This window comes from Podarcis bocagei (genome assembly GCF_964188305.1).
Source record: "Podarcis bocagei genome assembly, chromosome: 11".
In the NCBI taxonomy this organism is placed as follows: domain Eukaryota; kingdom Metazoa; phylum Chordata; class Lepidosauria; order Squamata; family Lacertidae; genus Podarcis; species Podarcis bocagei.
The window spans coordinates 1,884,668-1,905,699 of NC_138136.1; the positions used below are offsets into that span (position 1 = coordinate 1,884,668).

Sequence of the window (21,032 nt, forward strand, 5' to 3'; positions counted from 1 at the left end):
ATGATGTTAACATAATGAAAATTAATCTGATCTGAGCTGTCTCTGCTTTTCGAGGGTAAAAATATTTGTTGTAATTGGCGCTGTGATCTAAACCACTGAGCCTCTTGGTCTTGCTGATTAGAAGTTTGAATCCCCGTGACAGGGTGAGCACCCTTCGCTCTGTCCTAGCTCCTGCCAACCTAGAAGAAGAAGTAGAGTAGAAGAAGTGTTTGGATTTTATATCCCGCTTTATCACTCCCCGAAGGAGTCTCAAAGCGGCTGACATTCTCCTTTCCCTTCCTCCCCCACAACAAACACTGTGTGAGGTGAGTGGGGCTGAGAGACTTCAGAGAAGTGTGACTGGCCCAAGGTCACCCAGCAGCTGCATGTGGAGGAGCGGAGACGCGAACCCGGTTCCCCAGATTACGAGACTACCACTCTTAACCACTACACCACACTGACTCTCACAATATCACAATATCAATATCAAACCTAGCAGTTTGAAAGCACATCAGTTCAAGTAGATAAATAGGTACTGCTGTGGCAGAAAGGTAAATGGCGTTTCCGTGCACTCTGGCTTCTGTTGCGCCAGAAGCAGTTTAGTCATGCTGGCCACATGACCCAGAAAGCTGTCTGTGGACAAACGGCGGCTCCCTTGGCCTGAAAGCGAGATAAGCGCCACAACCCATAGTTGCCTTTGACTGAACTTAAATATCCAGGGGTCCTTTACCTTTTACCCATATCCTATCTTTCCCCCATAATGGAACCAAGTGTACATGGAAGGCATTGCCCACTTGGTTCTCAGGCAGGCACCCATCCAGACACTGACCAGTCCCAAACCTGCTTAGTTTTAGCAACCTTTTACACCTTGGCAGGGGGTTGGACTCGATGGCCCTTGTGGTCTCTTCCAACTCTATGATTCTATGATTCTATGATTCTATGATTCAGACCATACCTTGGGATACTAAAAGTTTGCTACTTAGGCATCATACAATGCAGGACTGATGAAATGTGTGTAAATTTGTCAAGGACTTTCTGTGCAGAAAACACTACAGTGGTACCTCGGGTTACATGCGCTTCAGGTTACAGACTCTGCTAACCCAGAAATAGTACCTCAGATTAAGAACTTTGCTTCAGGGTGAGAACAGAAATCGTGCAGCGGCAGCAGGAAGCCCCATTAGCTAAAGTGGTGCTTCAGGTTAAGAACAGTTTCAGGTTAAGAACAGACCTCCAGAACGAATTAAGTTCTTAACCCGAGGTACCACTGTATTACCTTTCAGCAAAGCTGTCAAGATGGCCAGGTCAATATCTTGGTGTCCTTCTGATCCCATGCGAAACACTGTAATCTGGAATGCAAGAATAGATTGTTTTTCATTAGACATTTTTAATATTTTAAATGTGGCACTTAAATGAACACAATACCACCAGGTCTGTCTGTCTGTCTGTCTGTCTGTCTGTCTGTCTATATTCAGCCCTGAAGAATCTGAAATACAGAGATACTGTGGGCAAACCCAACTGGCTGCCTACAGGTTATACATTCAGAGAAATTTTTTCCCCTTCAAAGAATTCTGTTGTTTGTTAAGGGTTGCTGGGAATTATAACTATCTAAGGGGCAAACTACAGTGCCCAGAATTCTTTGAGGGAAAGAATGTGCTTTGAATGTGCCTTATAGGTATTGTGTTCACTGCCTAGCATTAATGCAAATCAGAATCCCAAGGTCCAATAATTCATCAAGTATTGGAGACATTACACAGCAGTAATAAATATTTAACAGAAATAGAAAAGTCTTGAAGCTTCAAAACAGAAAGGAAAATTCTATATGGAACCTATTATATAGTAGTATGAAAAACTCATGATTCGTTCTACTTTGGCAGTTGTTGAGAGCAAGAAGTTGGGAAAGCTACTAATGGCTGACCTAACTGCTGTAGAAATGTGAACTTCACTTACAGTGGTGCCTCGCAAGATGAAATTAATTCGTTCCGCGAGTTTTTTCGTCTTGCGGTTTTTTTCGTCTTGCGAAGCACGGTGTCGGAAAAGTTTTGGAAAAGCTTCAAAAATCACCAAAGTCTTCAAAAACCTCAAAAAAGGCTACCACACCGTGTGCTATGAGTTGCTCCTCGAAGTCAAGTCGCAACTGTATAAATGGTGTTAAGAAAAAGGAAACAAACTTGCAAGACGTTTCCATCTTGCGAAGCAAGCCCATAGGGAAAATCGTCTTGCGAAGCAACTCAAAAAACCAAAAACCCTTTCGTCTTGCGAGTTTTCCGTCTTGCGAGGCATTTGTCTTGCGAGGTACCACTGTACATGAGTTTTTGGCAGTGGTGAGATAATTCACTACCACTGTTCCTTCATTCATATGTGGTGACACTGTTTAGCACCATTTAGCAAAAACAATGATAAAACATTTATTTTAAAACTTGAATACAATGTGCATTCAGTGTGTTCATCTTGAAGGTGCCACGATACGCCGATGCTTTTATAACTACTAAATTCAGCATCTTAAGAATTGTCTGTTTTAAAAATATTATTAATTTATTTATGCATAAAAATATACATTTTTTTTTTTACAAAAGTATTTCTATACTGCCATACTATGAAATATCAAGGGCTGGGGGCTGCAGTGGGATGAGGGAATCACCTAATATCTGTGGGAGGGGTCAGTGGAGGACAGATCTCTCTACCCAGTTTGGGGTAATTGCCCCCTCCCTTTTAAATCCAGTGTGTGTGTGTGTGTGTGTGTGTGTGTGTGTGTGCGCGCGTGCGTGTGTGTGCAAGGAACCAAAACCTTTTGCCGAGTTCTGTAACTAAGCCCAGGCCAGGCCTCTCACTTCCCCAGACGCTACATCTCCCAAGAGGAACACATTCACATTGTGGTGGGCTCTCAACAGCCGTTATCCCAATAAAGGAAAGATTAGGAAATCGTGACGTATGAATACACACACACACACATACAGTGGTACCTCGGGTTACAGACGCTTCAGGTTACAGACTCTGCTAACCCAGAAATAGTGCTTCAGGTTAAGAACTTTGCTTCAGGATGAGAACAGAAATCAGGCTCCGGCGGCGCGGCAGCAGCAGGAGGCCCCATTAGCTAAAGTGGTGCTTCAGGTTAAGAACAGTTTCAGGTTAAGAACGGACCTCCGGAATGAATTAAATTCTTAACCCGAGGTACCACTGTATATAATCTGAAGAATGAGTCTGCTTTAATAATTTCATGGCACTAGCAGGCCATGTAATTTTAAAAAATCAGATGTATTTTCTTCTTTCATTGCAGAACAAATAAGCAGGGCCTTTTTCCAGCCGGAACTTGCCGGAACTCAGTTCCAGTCCCTCTCTGGTGGGTACCATTACCATTCTAAGAGTATGTGGGAGTTCATGGTGACTTCTGGAACCTCTTTTTCTAGAAAAATAGCACTGCAAATGAAGATATGCCAAACATCTTGACTACTGCTTGACACATGGTGCATATAAAACACGTTGCCTCCCCCTGAAATCCCGGGAGCTATAAGCTCTGTGAGAGGCAGAGTACAGTTTACAGGATTCTTTAGGGGAAGCCACACGCTTTAAATGTACTTTGAATCAGGCTGACAAACCCTCCCAGCACAGGATAATTGTCCAGCAGAAAAAGGAGTAGAAGGAAGAGATGACAGGCCAGCGTCCAGCCCTGTAGCAACTCCCTCCCACTACTCAGCTGCCTGGGATTAAGCCAGTGAAGGGGATCAGCAGCGTTGCCACAGCAACAAGACTATTGTACCCTACGCAACCAGCAGGAGGAGGAGCGCACTAGCTCAACTGTTACAAATCATTTAGCAGACACACAAGCAAAACTGTCTCCTCCCCTGCCCAACCAAACAACCCCATTCCTGCCTTTTTGGTGTTTGGGAAAATGATGACGAGGGTGACATGGAATATAGCAATTGGTAGAAAGAGGTTTGCTCTATCCAGCCTTCTGGGTATACAGAAGTCAGTGCTGACTATCACATTATGCACACCTAAAATGACAAATTCCTTCTGCAAACAAGTTACACTGTTCTTGAAGAACAGACTATTGCTCTACTAAAAATTAAAGCAAGGTCACAAACCTTTCTGAGTTTTTTTTAAAAAGGGGGAGATTAAGGGTACAGATGAAGAAAGGGGACATAAACAAATGTTTAAGATAATCAAAATGATTCAAAAATGAACAATAGATAGCAAAATGCAAGAAGGGCAGCAACGGTTGGCATTTTGAGAGTCCTAAACGAATGCTACATACACCTGCAAAACAGATACAGATTTCCCCACTTTTTGGATATGCAGAAATGAATTATGCAAGAATTCACCAGTGTATGTATGAAATGTAACTTGTCTGAGGGTGGCAATATTCACATGTAAAAATGTCAATATTCACTAAACTTGGGCCATTTGCTTCAGCTTATATGCAATGAGAGGAAGCAAATCATCATTCAGTTCACACAACTGAACATTTCTTCAGTAGGAGGAGGTAGTCCAATAAATCAGTTATCTGCAGCTGAGCAGTAAACGTCTGTCAGACGAGTCTGGTGTTATGTAACACTTGGCTGCCCCCACCCACTCTGCTATTCATCTCAGGGGGGAAACTCCCAGCGATGCAAAGGGGATTTAAGGTTAACACTCATGTGTGGAGAGAGAGGAGATTTCCACTGGGATTGTGGATGAGGAAGGAAGGATTCCACCTGTGTGGTCACAGTGAAAATTCTCCTAGTGACACACTGTCATTTTTGGCTCCTAGGAGATGCCATAGACTTAGCACCAAAGTAATGGAGCTTTGAAGAATAAATCAGGTATGAGAGAGCTGTTTCCCATTCCAAGCTTTAGTAACAAGACAAGTGCTATACATCTAAAGGTAAAGGTAAAGGGATCCCTGACCATTAGGTCCAGTCGTGGCCAACTCTTGGGTTGCAGTGCTCATCTCGCTTCCGGGTCATGTGGCCAGCATGACTAAGCTGCTTCTGGCGAACCAGAGCAGCGCACGGAAACGCCATTTACCTTCCCGCTGGAGCAGTACCTATTTATCTACTTGCACTTTGATGTGCTTTTGAACTGCTAGGTTGGCAGGAGCAGGGACCGAGCAACGGGAACTCACCCCATCGCGAGGATTCGAACAGCCAACCTTCTGATCGGCAAGTCCTAGGCTCTGTGGTTTAGACCACAGCACCACCCGTGTCCCGCTATACATCTAAGTGAAGTAAATAAATATTCCATCTTCACAAGGGGTGGTTACAACTTCTGCTAGAATCTGTTGTGTTCCTTAGCAATGCCCTAAGAGAACCGTATGAAACAAAATGTTCCAGATCTTTCCTTTTGTCTAGATGCTCTGCCCAAGCTGGGATACCCAGCCCCAACATAGCTGTTGCTTTTTCTGATTTTGTTTTAACATGCATATTCCAACATTTTGTAGAACAGTTTCCTTATAAAAAAGGAAAAGATGAATTACATCCTGCCACCTTCTTGAAAGCACAAGGAGTGATAATGTATCCAGAGTAAGCATAAGACTACACTAAAACTCATTTTATTCTATCAGTCTCAGGAGGTAAGGAAGCAAATTTATTCTTTCTGTCAAAGATTGATGGGAGTCTGCTATCAAGAAAACAGAAATCCAAAGATGGAAGATAAGCTGCAGAAACAATGGAAATCAGGTATCAGTACTCCCTGTAGAAGATGAAATCCTAAAGCACTGCAGCTTATGTTTGAGTGATCTTGGCATATCCTATGATGCCCTTTCAGAGCTCTGCTTCAGATGGGCAACAGGAATTCAGGGTGAACAAATGTTTGGTCCAGAATTATAATTGTTCATCTTTATTTAAACTAGTTGAGATCTTGCAGGTGTCTCATAAATGCAAGTTGCTTTAACATTAACAATAGACGCTGCTTGCGGACAGGGAACTGCTTCTGTTTATAGTCAGGGTTATTAATACATTATGGTCCTCTTACTAGAAGAGCAGCTTCTATTCCAGTATTGCTCAGCACTTATAATTCAGCTGGGTATGCCTGAATATTTTAGTGTAAATTTCCCTTGGCAGCAACATGAGGAGGAGAGAGAGAGAGAGAACGCGCAGGCACACACACAAACCAAAGGTGAAGAATAAACTGCTCAGAGGGAAAATGCAGTAAGTATAGCAGATAGTCAGCATTGAGGGGGCCCTGCCCCTATTTCTGATGTTCCTTGCCACGACAGCTTCCCTTCCCACTGTGTGCCACCCTGACTGCCACTGCCACCCCACTTTCTCCCTCCTATGACCTCACTGTCCTGGGTGCTATGCCCCACAGAGCCACTATGCCAGTGCTGGTAGCTCTGCTCCCCCCGCACCTCCAAACCTACGAGCCAGGAGGGGGGAGTGAGAGGCTCAGAGCCACATTTCAGCTGTGTAAGGACTGCCTGTTGGCTGCTGGAGGGGAGAGGTGGTTGCGGTCTGGCATGGCAGTGCTGGGCAGACTTTGGGCTTCAGCAGAGGGCAGGGGCAGACGTCCCTCCTCTTCCACTAGCCATGCTGGCCGCTGAGGCTCCTCCGCGGCTGCAGCCCATCGTGGGTGAGCTGGGGCGTGTGGCTCTGGGAGCAGCAGGAGGAAAAATGATCCCCTCTGGTCCACTCCCTGGCTATTTAAGCCCGCTGTGCCCTGCACTCCGTCTCAGTCGGTGCTGGATTTCTCACCCTGTTTTGTCACTGTGTTTGGGGGCAGGGAGGAATTTGCCTTCAGATAATATTGGTTTTTTTGCCAACTCTTAGCAATTGTCAGAACTTGATGGCAGAGAAGGCATTGGGTTAGATCCTTAGTGGACACAGGGGGGGTGCGTCAGGAGTCCCAACACCTGGTCCGAGGAATCAGGGCATCCCGTTGAAGTGATCCAGGGGAGGGTGTTTCCATTTGGACACCCAGATGGGGGCTGATGGGCCAGAGCACTCCCAAAATGGTGATTGGAGGGGTCTTTCCAATTTGATGTACGGTATGTTACAGGACAATTCTTAACCCTGCCAAATAATCAACCAGCAGCAGGCTGGTTGATACAGGATACATACCCAATGCCTGCACCCAAATCTGCTGACATCTGATAAAGTTGTGGCCTCTTTAAATCCCCAAATGGTTGGGGACTTCCGGGTTGGCGCCATCGCCGAATGGCGGACTCCCTCCGAGCTCCGGAGGGAGTCTGCTCGGCAGGGACTGGGTCCTACCGCGCCGGCGACGCGGGGACCCTTAAAAACCACGGGCATGGAGCCCGTGGACATGGGTGACTCGGCTGGCACCGTTAGCGCCCTCCCGACTTGTGAAGGAGCCTTTTTAAAGGCTACGGAACGGGTGCCGGGGAGTGGCGTGGTGCTGTGAGTCCTCTGCTTTCCCTGCCGAACGAAGCCGCATGCCATTCGACGGAGAGCGCTGACTTCTTCTATTGAAAATTCGGACTATATACAACAACCCGTGAGTAATTTGGAAACCGGGTTTAAAAGGAGAAAAAAAGAATTTTTTTCGGATTCGGCACGAGCGGGGGAGATCCAAAAAGGAAGTCAGTCCCCCCCCCTATTGTAAACATTCTAAAACAAGGATTGGGTAACCAAGGTCAAGAGAGAAGCGTATTTTTGTTTAAAATTTATTAATTCCACGATGGGAAATTATAAGAACTGTGCTGGAGGAGAAGAGTGGAGGGTGAGAATGAAAATGTAACCCCCCCAGGGAACCGGGGCGATTTGTGAGAGAGCCTGGTGGAGAGAGACGGAGACTTTGACAGCTGTCAAGGTAGCTGTCAAAGTTGGAGAATATAAAGAGGACTTTGCCATGAGGACTTTGCTGGTTAATTTTGCTACAATTTGCTACAATTTGGATATAAACTGTTGAAAATAAGGAATAACAATTTGACTTTTGGATCAGAGGAAACAAAGTTACTACAATCCCCCTAGAGGGGTTTCGGGACATTACAAGAACGATTGTAAGTGGAAAAATACTCTTGGAATCGTAGAGGACTTGTTATCTCCTGGGAAAGCTGCAAAACCGAAACAGTATTTCGTCTACAGAGGTGTTTATATTAAAGGAGACAATAGAATTTTCTATTGAAGAAAGGAAGGGACTGGACGTAAGTTTTTGTTCCTGAACAACAACAACCTCTGTAGAGGTACCAAATTTCTGAATTAGAACGTTTTAGCAGCGGAACAGGACAAGAAATCTGAGAAAGTGAGAAAAAAGAACAAAGGACTGATTACGACTTGGAAAGAACAAGGGGGGAGCTATAAAGACCAAGGAAACTAAAGGCCCTCTGGGGGCCTCTTTCAAGTTAAATATCATAAAAAAAACAACAACGGCAAGGTGGAACTGGGGAAAAAATTGGCCATGGATTTGAGATCTCCAGGCTGACAATAGACAGACTGGTGGATATGGGGAATTCAAACCGGGGAAGGGGGGGGAGATTTGGAATCCAAAGGCTGTGCAACTATTTTTTGAATCTTTTTATATCCTTTGTTTTTTATATCTTTTTATATCTTCTTGTATACCACTTTATTTTGATTGGACGTGTTTATTAAAAAAGGGAATTCGTGGAAGGAAACTGGGGTGGACTTTGGGGAAAAAACTTTTTTTCTGTTAATGATGAGGGATGGCGGAATGACTGTATAATTTAAATTGAATAGTGGGTTAAACAAATTAAGCTTTAAATTGGGAGTAAGAGCTTGTAGAACCAAATTAATGAAAGGGGAATACAGTTGGGAGGGGGATGGGGGAGTCCCAGAAAGTTGGCAATGAAAGTAAGGTTTTAAGTGTATTTTATCTTTCTTTTTTCTTTGTATTTCTATCTTTTGTGTCTTGGAAACTTTAATAAATATGATTTAAAAAAATAAATAAATCCCCAAATAGTTGTACTGTACAGTGGTACCCCGCAAGACGAATGCCTCGCAAGACGGAAAACCCGCAAGACGAAAGGGTTTTCTGTTTCGGAGGCACTTCGCAAGACGAATTTCCCTATGGGCTTGCTTCGCAAGACGAAAGCCCATAGGGAAATCTCCGGGGACCTGTTTTAAATTGCTGGTGGTCGGGAGCAAAGACTTTCGCCCACAGCCGGCCTTCAGAAGAGGTCCTGGACCTCTTGTGAAGGCCGGCGGGGGGCAAAAGTCTTTGCTCCCCCCGCCTGCCTTCCCGGGACAGCGGAGAAGTCCCGCCCCGCTCGGGATGGCGGCGCAGAGCTGTCTGCCGTGCCGGGATCAGCGCGGGCTCTGCACGGCCATCGGGAGCCGGGGGAGAAGCCCGCCCCGCTCCAGATGGCCGCGCAAAGCTGTCTGCCGTCCGGGAACGGCAGGCACATCTGCGCCGCCATCCCAAGCGGGGCGCTAAGTCCCGCCCCGCTCGGGATGGCGGCGCAGAGCTGTCTGCCGTCCTGGGACTGCAGGCAGATCTGCGCCACCATCCCGAGCGGGGCGCTAAGTCCCGCCCCGCTCGGGATGGCGGCGCAGAGCTGTCTGCCGTGCCGGGATCAGCGCGGGCTCTGCACGGCCATCGGGAGCCGGGGGAGAAGCCCGCCCCACTCCAGATGGCCGCGCAAAGCTGTCTGCCGTCCGGGGACGGCAGGCACATCTGCGCCGCTCCGCTCGGGATGGCGGCGCAGAGCTGTCTGCCGTCCTGGGACTGCAGGCAGATCTGCGCCACCATCCCGAGCGGGGCGCTAAGTCCCGCCCCGCTCGGGATGGCGGTGCAGAGCTGTCTGCCGTGCCGGGATCAGCGCGGGCTCTGCACGGCCATCGGGAGCCGGGGGAGAAGCCCGCCCCGCTCCAGATGGCCGCGCAAAGCTGTCTGCCGTCCGGGGACGGCAGGCACATCTGCGCCGCTCCGCTCGGGATGGCGGCGCAGAGCTGTCTGCCGTGCCGGGATCAGCGCGGGCTCTGCACGGCCATCGGGAGCCGGGGGAGAAGCCCGCCCCGCTCCAGATGGCCGCGCAAAGCTGTCTGCCGTCCGGGGACGGCAGGCACATCTGCGCCGCTCCGCTCGGGATGGCGGCGCAGAGCTGTCTGCCGTCCTGGGACTGCAGGCAGATCTGCGCCACCATCCCGAGCGGGGCGCTAAGTCCCGCCCCGCTCGGGATGGCGGCGCAGAGCTGTCTGCCCTGCCGGGACTGCCATCCCGAGCGGGGCAGGAGCCTCCATAGGCGCGTGTCACCTCTCCAGCCGGGGGAGGGTCGCAGGGGGCTGCTTTAGCCCCGCGCGCGCTCTCCCAGCTGGAGAGGTGACGTGCGCCTATGGAGGCTCCTGCCATAGGTGCGTGTCACCTCTCCAGCCGTGGGAGGGTCGCAGGGGGCTGGGGGGAGATAGCGATCTCCCTGCAGCCCCTTGCTGCAAAAGACGTCGGGGGAAGCGGGGAAGCGAAGCGCTTCGCTTCCCGCTGCTCTCGGACCTCTTCTGAAGCAAGGGGTTGCGGGGAGATAGCGATCTCCCTGCAGCCCCTTGCTGCAAAAGACCGGGGGAAGCGGGGAAGCGAAGCGCTTCGCTTCCCGCTGCCCCCGGACCTCTTCTGAAGCAAGGGGTTGCGGGGAGATAGCGATCTCCCCGCAGCCCCTTGCTGCAAAAGACGTCGGGGGAAGCGGGGAAGCGAAGCGCTTCGCTTCCCGCTGCCCCCAGGACCTCTTCTGAAGGCTGGCGGGGGGCAAAAGTCTTTGTCCCCCCTGCCTGCCTTCCCTGGGGCTTTTAAATCGCCCCGGACAGCGGAGAAGTCCTCCGCTGTCCGGGGCGATTTTAAAATGCCGCCCGCCAGCATTTTAAGATCGCCCCGGACAGCGGAGAAGTCCTCCGCTGTCCCAGGGTTTTTTAAAATGCTGGGGGTGGGAAGAAAAGCCCTTGTCCCCCCCCCCAGCCTTCAGAAGAGGTCCGGGGACAGACTGTCCCCGGACCTGGTCTGAAGGCGGTTTCCCTAGGAACGCATTAATTGATTTTCAATGCATTCCTATGGGAAACCGTGCATCGCAAGACGAAAAAAACGCAAGACGAAGAGACTTGCGGAACAAATTAATTTCGTCTTGCGAGGCACCACTGTACTGCATTTACTGCAACTTCACCATGCATTGACCTCACGGCTCACAGCTGCACAGCACCTGGACCTGCAAATGGGTCTCTGCCCCTGAAAGGACCTACGCAAATCCCACAGTGCATAAACTGACTCGGGAGGGAAGGAAGAAAGGATGGAAAGCTAACTGGCAAGTAGACATAAAAGGCACCAATAAAATAGCGGAAATGAGGGCCTAAGGTCCCAAGAAGCAGCTGGAGGGATGGAAACCCGAAATCAGTGGCATCAGAAAATAGGGATATGTCTTAGCTTTGAGTTGGGGAGCAGGACAAGACTAAGAAATGTCACCTCACTGAATATTTTAAATTCAGAAGAAAGCTGTTGTTGTCGAAAGAAACTGATTTTCTTAGATGCCCTGAAAACATAACAAGATCAAGCTTCCTTCAGGTTTGCTCTGCACAACAAAAACAGACTTAAGTAGGTTAATAGCAAAAAAGGATCTGAGCAGCACTTTGAATAAAACATTGAATTGTTACCTCTTAAATGTAACCTAAATTCTAGGTAAAACCATTACTGATTACTAACTCTCTAGAGAATACCCATTGCAACATGTACTCTAGGAGGAAAAAACATTCCTGTGATTGCTGCCAGCACATATTTTAAGAAGCATTCCAAAAAAATATATTTTAAGATGTTTGTCTCATGTTTTATAAACTCTAGAATTGTTCTAGTTCTGTGACATTTTCCTGGGAAAGATACTGTGAAAAGTGAATGCAGATATATAAACCAGCTTGACACAGTGGAATACATGGCTAATTATATTCAGATATAGCTTATTTTTTAATGGTCATTTAAATAATAATTTAAAGGAAACTTTTATATGAGATGGTAAGTATTTGCCCTATGGAAGAGTCCCTCTCCCATGGTAGGGATTAGGAGAGTATACATCATCATCATCATCATCATCATCATCATCATCATTGTCGTCTTATTTGTAGGCCGCCTTTCCATAGTGAAAACAATGCTCAAGCCGGCTTACGACATGACAAGATTTACATAATTACCAACATAACAGAAGTCATAAACAATAAATAAAGTACATCAAAAGGTACACAACCTAATGGAAAACAATTTACACATAAATCATAAAATCTAAAACTAAGAATACAGCATTAATATCAATTACAATTTAAAATGACATAGATAAAAAATAAAAAATAAATTTAAAAAACAAAACGGAGCCCTCCCTGCCCAGAGGGAAGGAGGCAGGCAAGGCCTGACATGAATCTGTTCCCTCAGCCGAAAGAGAGACTGAGTATCCACTAAGCCTTTGAATCCCCCCCCCCAGCGTCTAGGCTGGGGGGCTTGATGTGGATACACTGTATTAACAGAGTTGTGAGCAGAGCTTTTTTCCTTAAAAAAATGTTGAGGGGTGCTCTCATTTTCCTACTCACACTGAAATACTGCCCTCAATGAGACCAAACTTAGATTCACAAAATGTTTTGGGGTATGCGTCCCCCTGCGTATCCCCCCCCCACCGGAAAAATCACTGGTTGTGAGTCACCAAATATGCTCCCGGGGGTGTCTGGCCCTTCACACTCTAGAGACTCTTGTTGGTTTGGTGAAAGGGAACGGAATAAATATGGTAAAATAAAAGGAGAATTTCCCTGATGCCTTGATCCAATCAATCAATCAATCAATCAATCAATCAAAACCAACACTATATTACGGCCGTAGACCAGCATAGGGAGCAGTGCTGGATTTACGTATAAGCTAGACAAGCTCTAGCTTAGGGGCCCACTCTCTTGGGGCCCCCAAATAATTTAAAGGAAAAAAACTGGATGTACATTTCCAAAACATACAATAAAAAACAAATAAAATAAAACCTACACACAGCAACAGTATTTTGTGTTGTGTAGACTCCTATGATGTAAGTAATGGGCATATATAGCATATATTCAACACAAAAAACAGTGATAATTTGTTGACAAAGGGCAGCTGGACATATAAAGGGCCCCATTACCTTCAGTAGCTTAGGGCCTCATCAAACCTAAATCTGGCTCTGATAAGGAGGGAGGGGTACAATAATTTAAAATCATTAAAAATCTAAAAAAACACACAACTCACTAAAAAGAGTTAAAACAGAATATATATATAAAAGTCCATAAGAATCCAAGTAAGTCTAAAAGAAGGGTTAGGAACATCAGACAAGAGTGAAAGAGCGTGAAAGAGTGTGGCACATCCGTTGCATCTTGAGCTGCTGTGCAAAATATGGCAAATTTGTATGTTATAGTAGGATTGGTAATCTGAAAGCAGCAAGGAGGTATAGAATAGTCCTGTGCGCCCTCAGTACTTATGCAGTGATGGTAAGGTGATTTGATGCCTTGATCCAGGTTTGGGGAAAGTACTACAGTGGTACCTCAGGTTACAGACACTTCAGGTTACAGACTCTGCTAACCCAGAAATAGTACCTCGGGTTAAAAACTTTGCTTCAGGATGAGAACAGAAATCGTGCTCCACCGGCGCGGCAGCAGCAGGAGGCCCCATTAGCTAAAGCGATGCTTCAGGTTAAGAACAGTTTCAGGTTAAGAACAGACCTCCGGAACGAATTAAGTACCGGTACTTAACCAGAGGTACCACTGTATTTGGTGAGAGATTTAAAATCACAAAATAAAGCAAAGTAAAGTGTGGAAATACAGGCTGTTGGACCTTTGAAATATCCCCTTCTAAGTTGCTTCCAAAGTTCCCCACTTCCATTAGCAAAGAAAGAGCATGCCCCCAACATTTCTCTGATGAAAATAGGGATGTCCTGTAATAATAATAATAATAATAATAATAATAATAATAATAATAATAATAATACCACCCCACCCATCTGACTGGGCTGCCCAATGGCCAGCCAGGCTGGGTACTGACTACCCCGATGCACCTGTGCTTCCATTTCTGCCCTGGGGGGGCGTCTCAGCTGTGGACGGGCAATGGTGCATCTTTGGAATGGGAGCAAATTTGACTTCCATTTGCAGTGGCTGCCCACCACCTCAGTCTACCCAACATGCATGCCCCAGTCCATAGATTTCAGGTTATAGATCTGTCAGGGAACTGACATCGGAGCCTGAGTCGGAGGGAAGGCTCTCAAATGATGCTGGAGAAGGGCCAAGCAGGGAGAGAGGCAGTTCAGAAGGGGGAAGCAAATCAACGTTACACCAGGGATAAAGGGGGGCAGATGGGGGAATCGGCGAGAGGGCTCCAGGACTCTTCACTGGACACCAGCGGGGAGAGCACGGGTCCTCCGCTACCCACACCCTCCCTGCGCAGAAGACTTCCACGCAGAGAGAGTAGGAGGAGACTTGGCGTCAAACAACTTTTATGTTGGAAAAGATTTAAGAAACGCCCACTGACGGATTCTGCTAGCAACTGAGGCAGCCACGAAGTGAAGGGCTGTCCAGACAGAAAGATTTAACCAGGCAACATAGCCAAGAGAGGCGGCAACTTACGCACGAGCAACCCCATAACCATTACAAGATCTATGAAACGTAAGCAGAAAAAGGTGTTGCCCAGCTGTGGCCACGTTGGGAGGCGGGAGGTTGTGAGTGGCTCTTGGCAGCATCATGTGAAAGACTTCCTAAGGACTGGCCCTGGCCATCTCCAGCTGTGGTTTAGCATGATGTCTGAATGCAGCCAATATTAAGCAGCTCTTTATAAACTTGAAGATCTACATTGGAAAATATCCAAGTTAGCCCTGAATACTGGAAGCATGATAAGCTACCAAAACATGATAACAATCTATTTGTGTAGGTTATATGCCTGTTATTTAAGCAATCAGAAAAACTGCTTTCTTTGTTGCCTAATTATAGGTTCTTCACAAATACCACAATCCTCTTATTTTTCTATTCATAAAAATGTAGCATTAAACTTTTTGAAGTGTTATCTTGAACTGACAAAATTCAGTCACAGTACTGGCTTCTTTTAATGTTGAAATCTAAATAAATGATTAAATATTTGGGAGGTTCCAGCATGTCAGCATGCTAAAGGGGGAAAATAACTCAACAAAACAGTATATTAAAGGAAAAATAAGGCAGTATATCCCAGCCCAGCCCCCTTTTCTCCCTACAGCAATGGACTGTCATTGAATTTATGCATGGTATCTTACTTGACAAGAATATTCTTTCCATGGGAATTAAGGTTATCAAGCATCCTCAAACAGTTACTTTGCATATGATAAGATCTGGTGTATTGATCCAGCAGAAACATCTGAACAAGATAAGCTTTGTGGATAGAGTTGTTGTGAAGGTCATGGGGGAATCTAAGGGCAGCAAGTGTAGATACAAAAAGAACCGGAGAATAGTTACAAACAGGCAGCTTTCTAATGCTGGCGAATTCAAATACCAGTAGTTCCCAGGCATAATTTCTCTATGTCTGATACAAATTTACAACACTTCCTATGAACATCCATCCATTATTGAAAAAATTGACAAGAGATGCCTTGTCTGTTCTGAAAAAAATTGGGATACTTATTTGGTGTTATTTTGCTTATTTTAGTCTCCTTTGGTTAAACTCCTTATTTCTGGCTACCTAATACAGTATGTATTTATATCCAGAGATGGCAGCATGGCAGGTATGTATATTAAATCATGCACAAGTGACCAATACCTATGAGGCCCTGTTCCCTGCACTTCCTACAGGCCTTCTTTGCACTCTGGAGACCAGAAGCACGACCCATTTACTCCTGCAGGGTCTTTGGGCTTGTAAACCCACTTGCACTTGTGGCATCTCAAGGTTATTACGGTGCATCAGTGCCACATAGTTATAAAAACCCGGATTCACCTAGTCAGCTTCCAAACTGACTTGAATTTTTCATGTTATGCTTCACTTATGAACAAAAAAAGAAGGACAAGATGTCTGCATGCACATTAATGGAGCCCAAGACTCCATGAAGTTGAGCACTGGATTTGGTCTGAGAGAGGGAACCGAAAAACAGTCACAGAGAGAAAACTAACCAGCCTAAAGTCAGAAGAAAACTGCCTGTCGGGGAGGGCTGATTTAATAACTTCCACACTACAGCATTTTGAAGCACTCTTTAACAAGCCCGGCATTCAATCTACCATGTTTGTTTGTTTTTAAAGGGAAAGGCAGCTTGGGAGTGGGGGGCTCTGGATCTGATCTCAGCCATGGTGCAGCAGCAGCAGCAGCAGCAGGGGATGGGCAGAAAGTATCTTCCTGTGAGGCTTCTGCTATTCCCTATGATTCCTATGATTCTCCTTCCCCAGGGGAAGAGGGAAGAGGAGAATGGAGGGGAATAAAGTTGTGTGGGTAAATGGCACCCAGATAAACAGACCTGTGAACTATTTCTCATTCCAAACCACTTCTAGTTGTCCCTTGTGTTTCAGAAGCCTGGCTGGCTTCAACGGAAGTTGGGAATTGAGGATCACAGTCCCGTGCTGTGGAGGTATCCTTGCTATTCACTCGCAGGGGACTCTTGAAGACCTTTCTATGTCAACTGCCCTATTCAGTTGCTTGAATATTATTAAGATAAGCCAGTTATGGTTATGATTATTTTGCATTGTTTTTATGGTATTTTTTAACTACACTAGTATCCAGTTATTGTGGTTAAAAGTTTTATTATTTTGGAAAATAATTTTTTTATTTCAAAAAGAAACAAGAAAAAAAGAATGGGCTTTTGCAAAAAGACTACCGCATGCTATACAATTATGGGATGCTAATAGGAACACAACCACAACTCTCTCTTCTTGGCAATGAGTAAATAAAATCTAACATGCAAAAGGGACGGGGAAGGAGCTTCTTCTCTCACACATGCCAAAAAGAGATGGGGTTTTCTTGTTTCCCTTTAGCTAGAGACTAATTAAATGCTTTCCCATCCTTCCTTAATATGGATGTGTGCTCCTGGGACTCAACAGTCTTTCTCTGAATGCTAGTAGGCATGCATCTGCCATCTAAATTCCTGTCCTTGTATGACCATAAGTAATTTAACAGAATGGTGCTCTTACATTCACTGAAGCCAGCAGCACAGTTAGAAAGAAAAGGCCAACCCACACGACCGAAGGCCAGGCCACGGTCAGGCTGCCTAAATGACAAGTGAGTGACTTGTGATGATTTTAAATTTGAGCTGTAACATTTGCTCAATATCACTGCTTTATCATTTATGACAACTCATTATGGGTCATTTTGCCAATCAGTGGTGGCTTTGCCCAGACAAACAAGAGTTCCTTGATGATAACAGAGACATCTTCATTGACAGCAACACCCCTGGATTAGACGTCATTCACAGTCTGCAGTTTCACCTACAGCAGTTTTGTTTTCTGTGGATACAACATTAGCTCTTATGTGTCATTTTATGAGCCCTGGCTGAATTAATTTTGGATTGGAAATGGGCTCATCAGACCTTTCCCAGATAAGATAAAAAGAAATTTGACATCAATATTGTGGAAGGTTACTGAGGTTTACTAGCTAATACAGTGGTACCTTGGGTTACATACACTTCAGGTTACAGACTCCGCTAACCCAGAAATAGTGCTTCAGGTTAAGAACTTTGCTTCAGGATAAGAACAGAAATCGTGCTCCGGCGGTGCGGCAGCAGCAGGAGGCCCAACTGTTCAGGTTAAGAACAGTTTCAGGTTAAGAACGGACCTCCGGAACGAATTAAGTACTTAACCCGAGGTACCACTGTAGTGGCGTTGGCGACTCAGATTCTATCATGTCTTTCAGACTGACTCTCACCAACTCAGTGTTGTTGGAGTTCTGGGTAAGTTATGTAATTGGAAGCCTTTAATACATTTCAGCCTCCAAAATTATAACTGTGGCTTTGTCCTTCCAGCTTCTGTAAAGCCCAAAACCAAACATACTTAAAAAAGAGTAAAATATGTTTAATGTAAATAATTTTGCACTGTGAATCATTATCAGTGGGTGAAACATTATTACATGCTAAAACTTTCTGTACATGGGCTGAGGGCTTGGCAACACACAATCTACTTACAGGGATAAAGCTTTTTAAAAATACTCATGTGGCTCTAAGCCATAATTTGAAAACAAAATAGGTTGAATTTGTTATCTTTTGTGATCCTGCTTAGTTATGCCAGTGACCATAAAACATTTCATACAGTTTTATTTACTTTCTCTGTTTTGTACACCACTAAGCTCATTGAATCCTGCCAACCTAGCAGTTCGAAAGCACGTCAAAGTGCAAGCAGATAAATAGGTACTGCTCTGGCGGGAAGGTAAATGGTGTTTCCATGCGTTGCTCTGGTTCGCCAGAAGCGGCTTAGTCATGCTGGCCACATGACCCGGAAGCTGTACGCCGGCTCCCTCAGCCAATAAAGCGAGATGAGTGCCACAACCCCAGAGTCGGTCACGACTGGACCTAATGGTCAGGGGCCCCTTTACCTTTACCTTTAAGCTCGTTGATATGGTTAAATAAATGCTAAAAAATAACAAAGTTAGCAATCTGAACTTGCAATCTGAACATAGCTGGGGATTTTTATGGCTACCATTATCATTTCTGTGCCAGGGAGCCCCCTCTGTTTAGAAAAGCTTTGCAGTCTGTCAAGTCCATCATCAAGACCTACTTCATCAAGCAATGGTGACCCTAAACCATCTCAGGCTTATCTTCCCTGTCACATGCATTGCCATTTGGTTTGATTTTGCCCCACCACTAATAATTCAAGACTCTTCTTACTGATGCTGCCCTTGATTTCTTCATGCAAGGTCCTGGGACAGGGATTGCATCTTTCATTGCATTTTGCATAGCTCCTAGCATGCTGCTGGAGGCAAATTGTTAAGCAGCAACAGCATATACACAAAAAGAATAACACCACTGGTTTCAGAAAATGCACATTTGGAATTCAGATTCTGAAAACAATATTTAAATGCTTCCAGCCAGACCTAAGGTAATATAATGTGATGGATGCATTTATGATGCTCTGTGAATAATTTATCCATAACTTAAAGTCCAATGAAACTTCTTAATTGAGTTAATGACATTATACAGGTAAGGCCAATGGAAGCTATTCCTACAAATTTAAAGTTTTAATGTAATTCCCATTTTATTTGTTCTTACATTTTACTTAAATCGCCTTTTAATCAGCTGTTTGTGGCTGGCCTTATGGACTCTTCATGCCCAAGTCTCCAGTTACACAGATGTACATGTAAAAGACAGAATGGTTTCTAACTGACATCCACCGAAACACAGTTTTAGTTCACACAGATGTAACATAACCAGTCTCCAAACCATGTGCTGGGGATTGGGAAAGTGCTACAGATTTGCATTTTAGTAGGGTTGCCATACGTCCAAGATTTCCTTGACATGTCCTCTTTTCCATGGCCAACATCTCCGGCCAGGCCGATTTTTACAATTTACAAAAAATGTCTGGGTTGCTGTTGTTTTTACGTTTGGGCATGTGCATGCTCAAGGGGCTCCCGATCCTCAGCTGAGTCAGCCCTGGTGTTCCCCCCACTTGCACGCAGGAGCCCTGGGCCTCTGCCTCTTTGCACAGCTCAGCTGGGAAGCAGCAGGCTCCCAATCCCCAGCTGAGCTGTCTGTGTGTGTGTGTGTGTGTTCTCTTTTTTGCTCTTCCAAACATAGCAACCCTAATTTTAGATTCTCTCTCTTGTGCATGAATTCCCTCTCCCTTCCAAGGAGGTTAAACGTCAGGTAAACATGTCACTAACTATGGATAAGGCTAACCACGATTGCCCCAAATTGCAGTTTGCAATTGCCCTCCTAAGCGATATTCCAGGCGAGCCTTAGAGAAGCCAGAGGTTGGGTAATGCAAATCCAACACAAACTATGGTTTGAGCCATGGAAGTTAGACTGCATACCACTGCAGGTCCCCCAATCTCCAAACTGAGATTGAACCTTATTTATGGACCAAGCCGGTATGAAATTGGGCTTCTGCGTTTCATGCCTAGAGAATGTGCTTGCATACCAGTTCCTTCTTCTTCATGCATTCCATGAGGATTATGAAGAGATGCTGGGCCTGGGTCCGGGTATAGGTGAAGGTCTTCTGAATGGTGACAAGCAATTGGTCCCTCAGAGATTCATTGATAAGTCTGAAATTCAAAAGAAGGCATTGAAAATCCTGGAACCAAAATGTTGACCAATAAGCAGTGCTTTGGGCAATCTCTCTTTAAAAAGCAAATTTCTGAGAGAAGGAAAACACATATACTGCATTGAAAACACTGAAACCTGTGTTTAATAGAAAAATTAAGCAAATCCCCATAATTTATTTCTGCAGGTTATTTTGCAATGTTTATTACTTTGCACAAGTTAGTCTGCTAATTGTTCTAATCTTGAGAAGAGAGAGAAGCTGAGCCTTGCCTATGACCACTGAAAGTGTTTGTCAGAAATCCCTCTCACTTCTGAGATTTCATCAGATATTGCCAACCTTCTTTCAAGCTGTAACAGCTAGAATTTGTTTTAAAAAGAACAATAAAGAAAATTGTGACATGTTAGCCCTAATGCCACACACTGCAGTTTTCCACACTTGCAGAATCATGCCCTACAGGAAGTCCTGGAGGGGAAGTTAAGAGGGTAACCACACATATGCAAGATTATGACACGCTAGTCCATTCAGAAACTGCCAAGAAACAAAAATTTAAAAAGAATTGCTGTGTTTGAAGAAAGACCTGCCTTTTGAACAACAAGTCTCTGTTGCTTCAGAATCATGGTATCAATTTCCACATTATCACCTGGCAAAATGGCTTGGAAGCATATTGCTTACCAGGGATTTCTTAATGAATTTAGGCTGCAGTTGACAAGCTGGGGTCCAATGCAATCTTGTACTGACTTTTGCCAGCCCAGCTCTGTGTGGATCCTACTCTTAGAGACTGGAAAAAACCTTTATGTAATGGAAAAAAGCAGCCATCTGGCCCCACAAGCAGGACTGTGGTTAAGTATCTATGCAAAACTGGTTACAACGCTCCCCAGATATCCCCAATCTAGCCCTCCTCAATCTGGTTTCCTCCAGATGTTTTGAACTCAACTCAACTCCTATTATTCCTGACCATCTGCTATACTGGATGATAGCAGTTGCGGGCAAAAACACCAGGTTGGC

General features: G+C 45.3%; 1 protein-coding gene across 8 annotated transcripts in view; it reads right to left on the reverse strand.

The window, feature by feature from the left end:
- The window catches only part of TRPM3 (transient receptor potential cation channel subfamily M member 3), a gene marked incomplete at its 5' end in the record, with an annotated part of 449,010 nt that overhangs the window by 77,051 nt on the left and 350,927 nt on the right, over window positions 1–21,032 (reverse strand). For all 8 annotated transcript variants that reach the window (XM_081213521.1, XM_081213522.1, XM_081213517.1 and 5 more), the window contains 2 exons: window positions 1,253–1,325; window positions 19,905–20,028. In XM_081213521.1, the coding sequence (XP_081069647.1) occupies window positions 1,253–1,325; window positions 19,905–20,028 (197 nt within the window). The remainder of the gene's footprint in view (window positions 1–1,252; window positions 1,326–19,904; window positions 20,029–21,032) is intronic.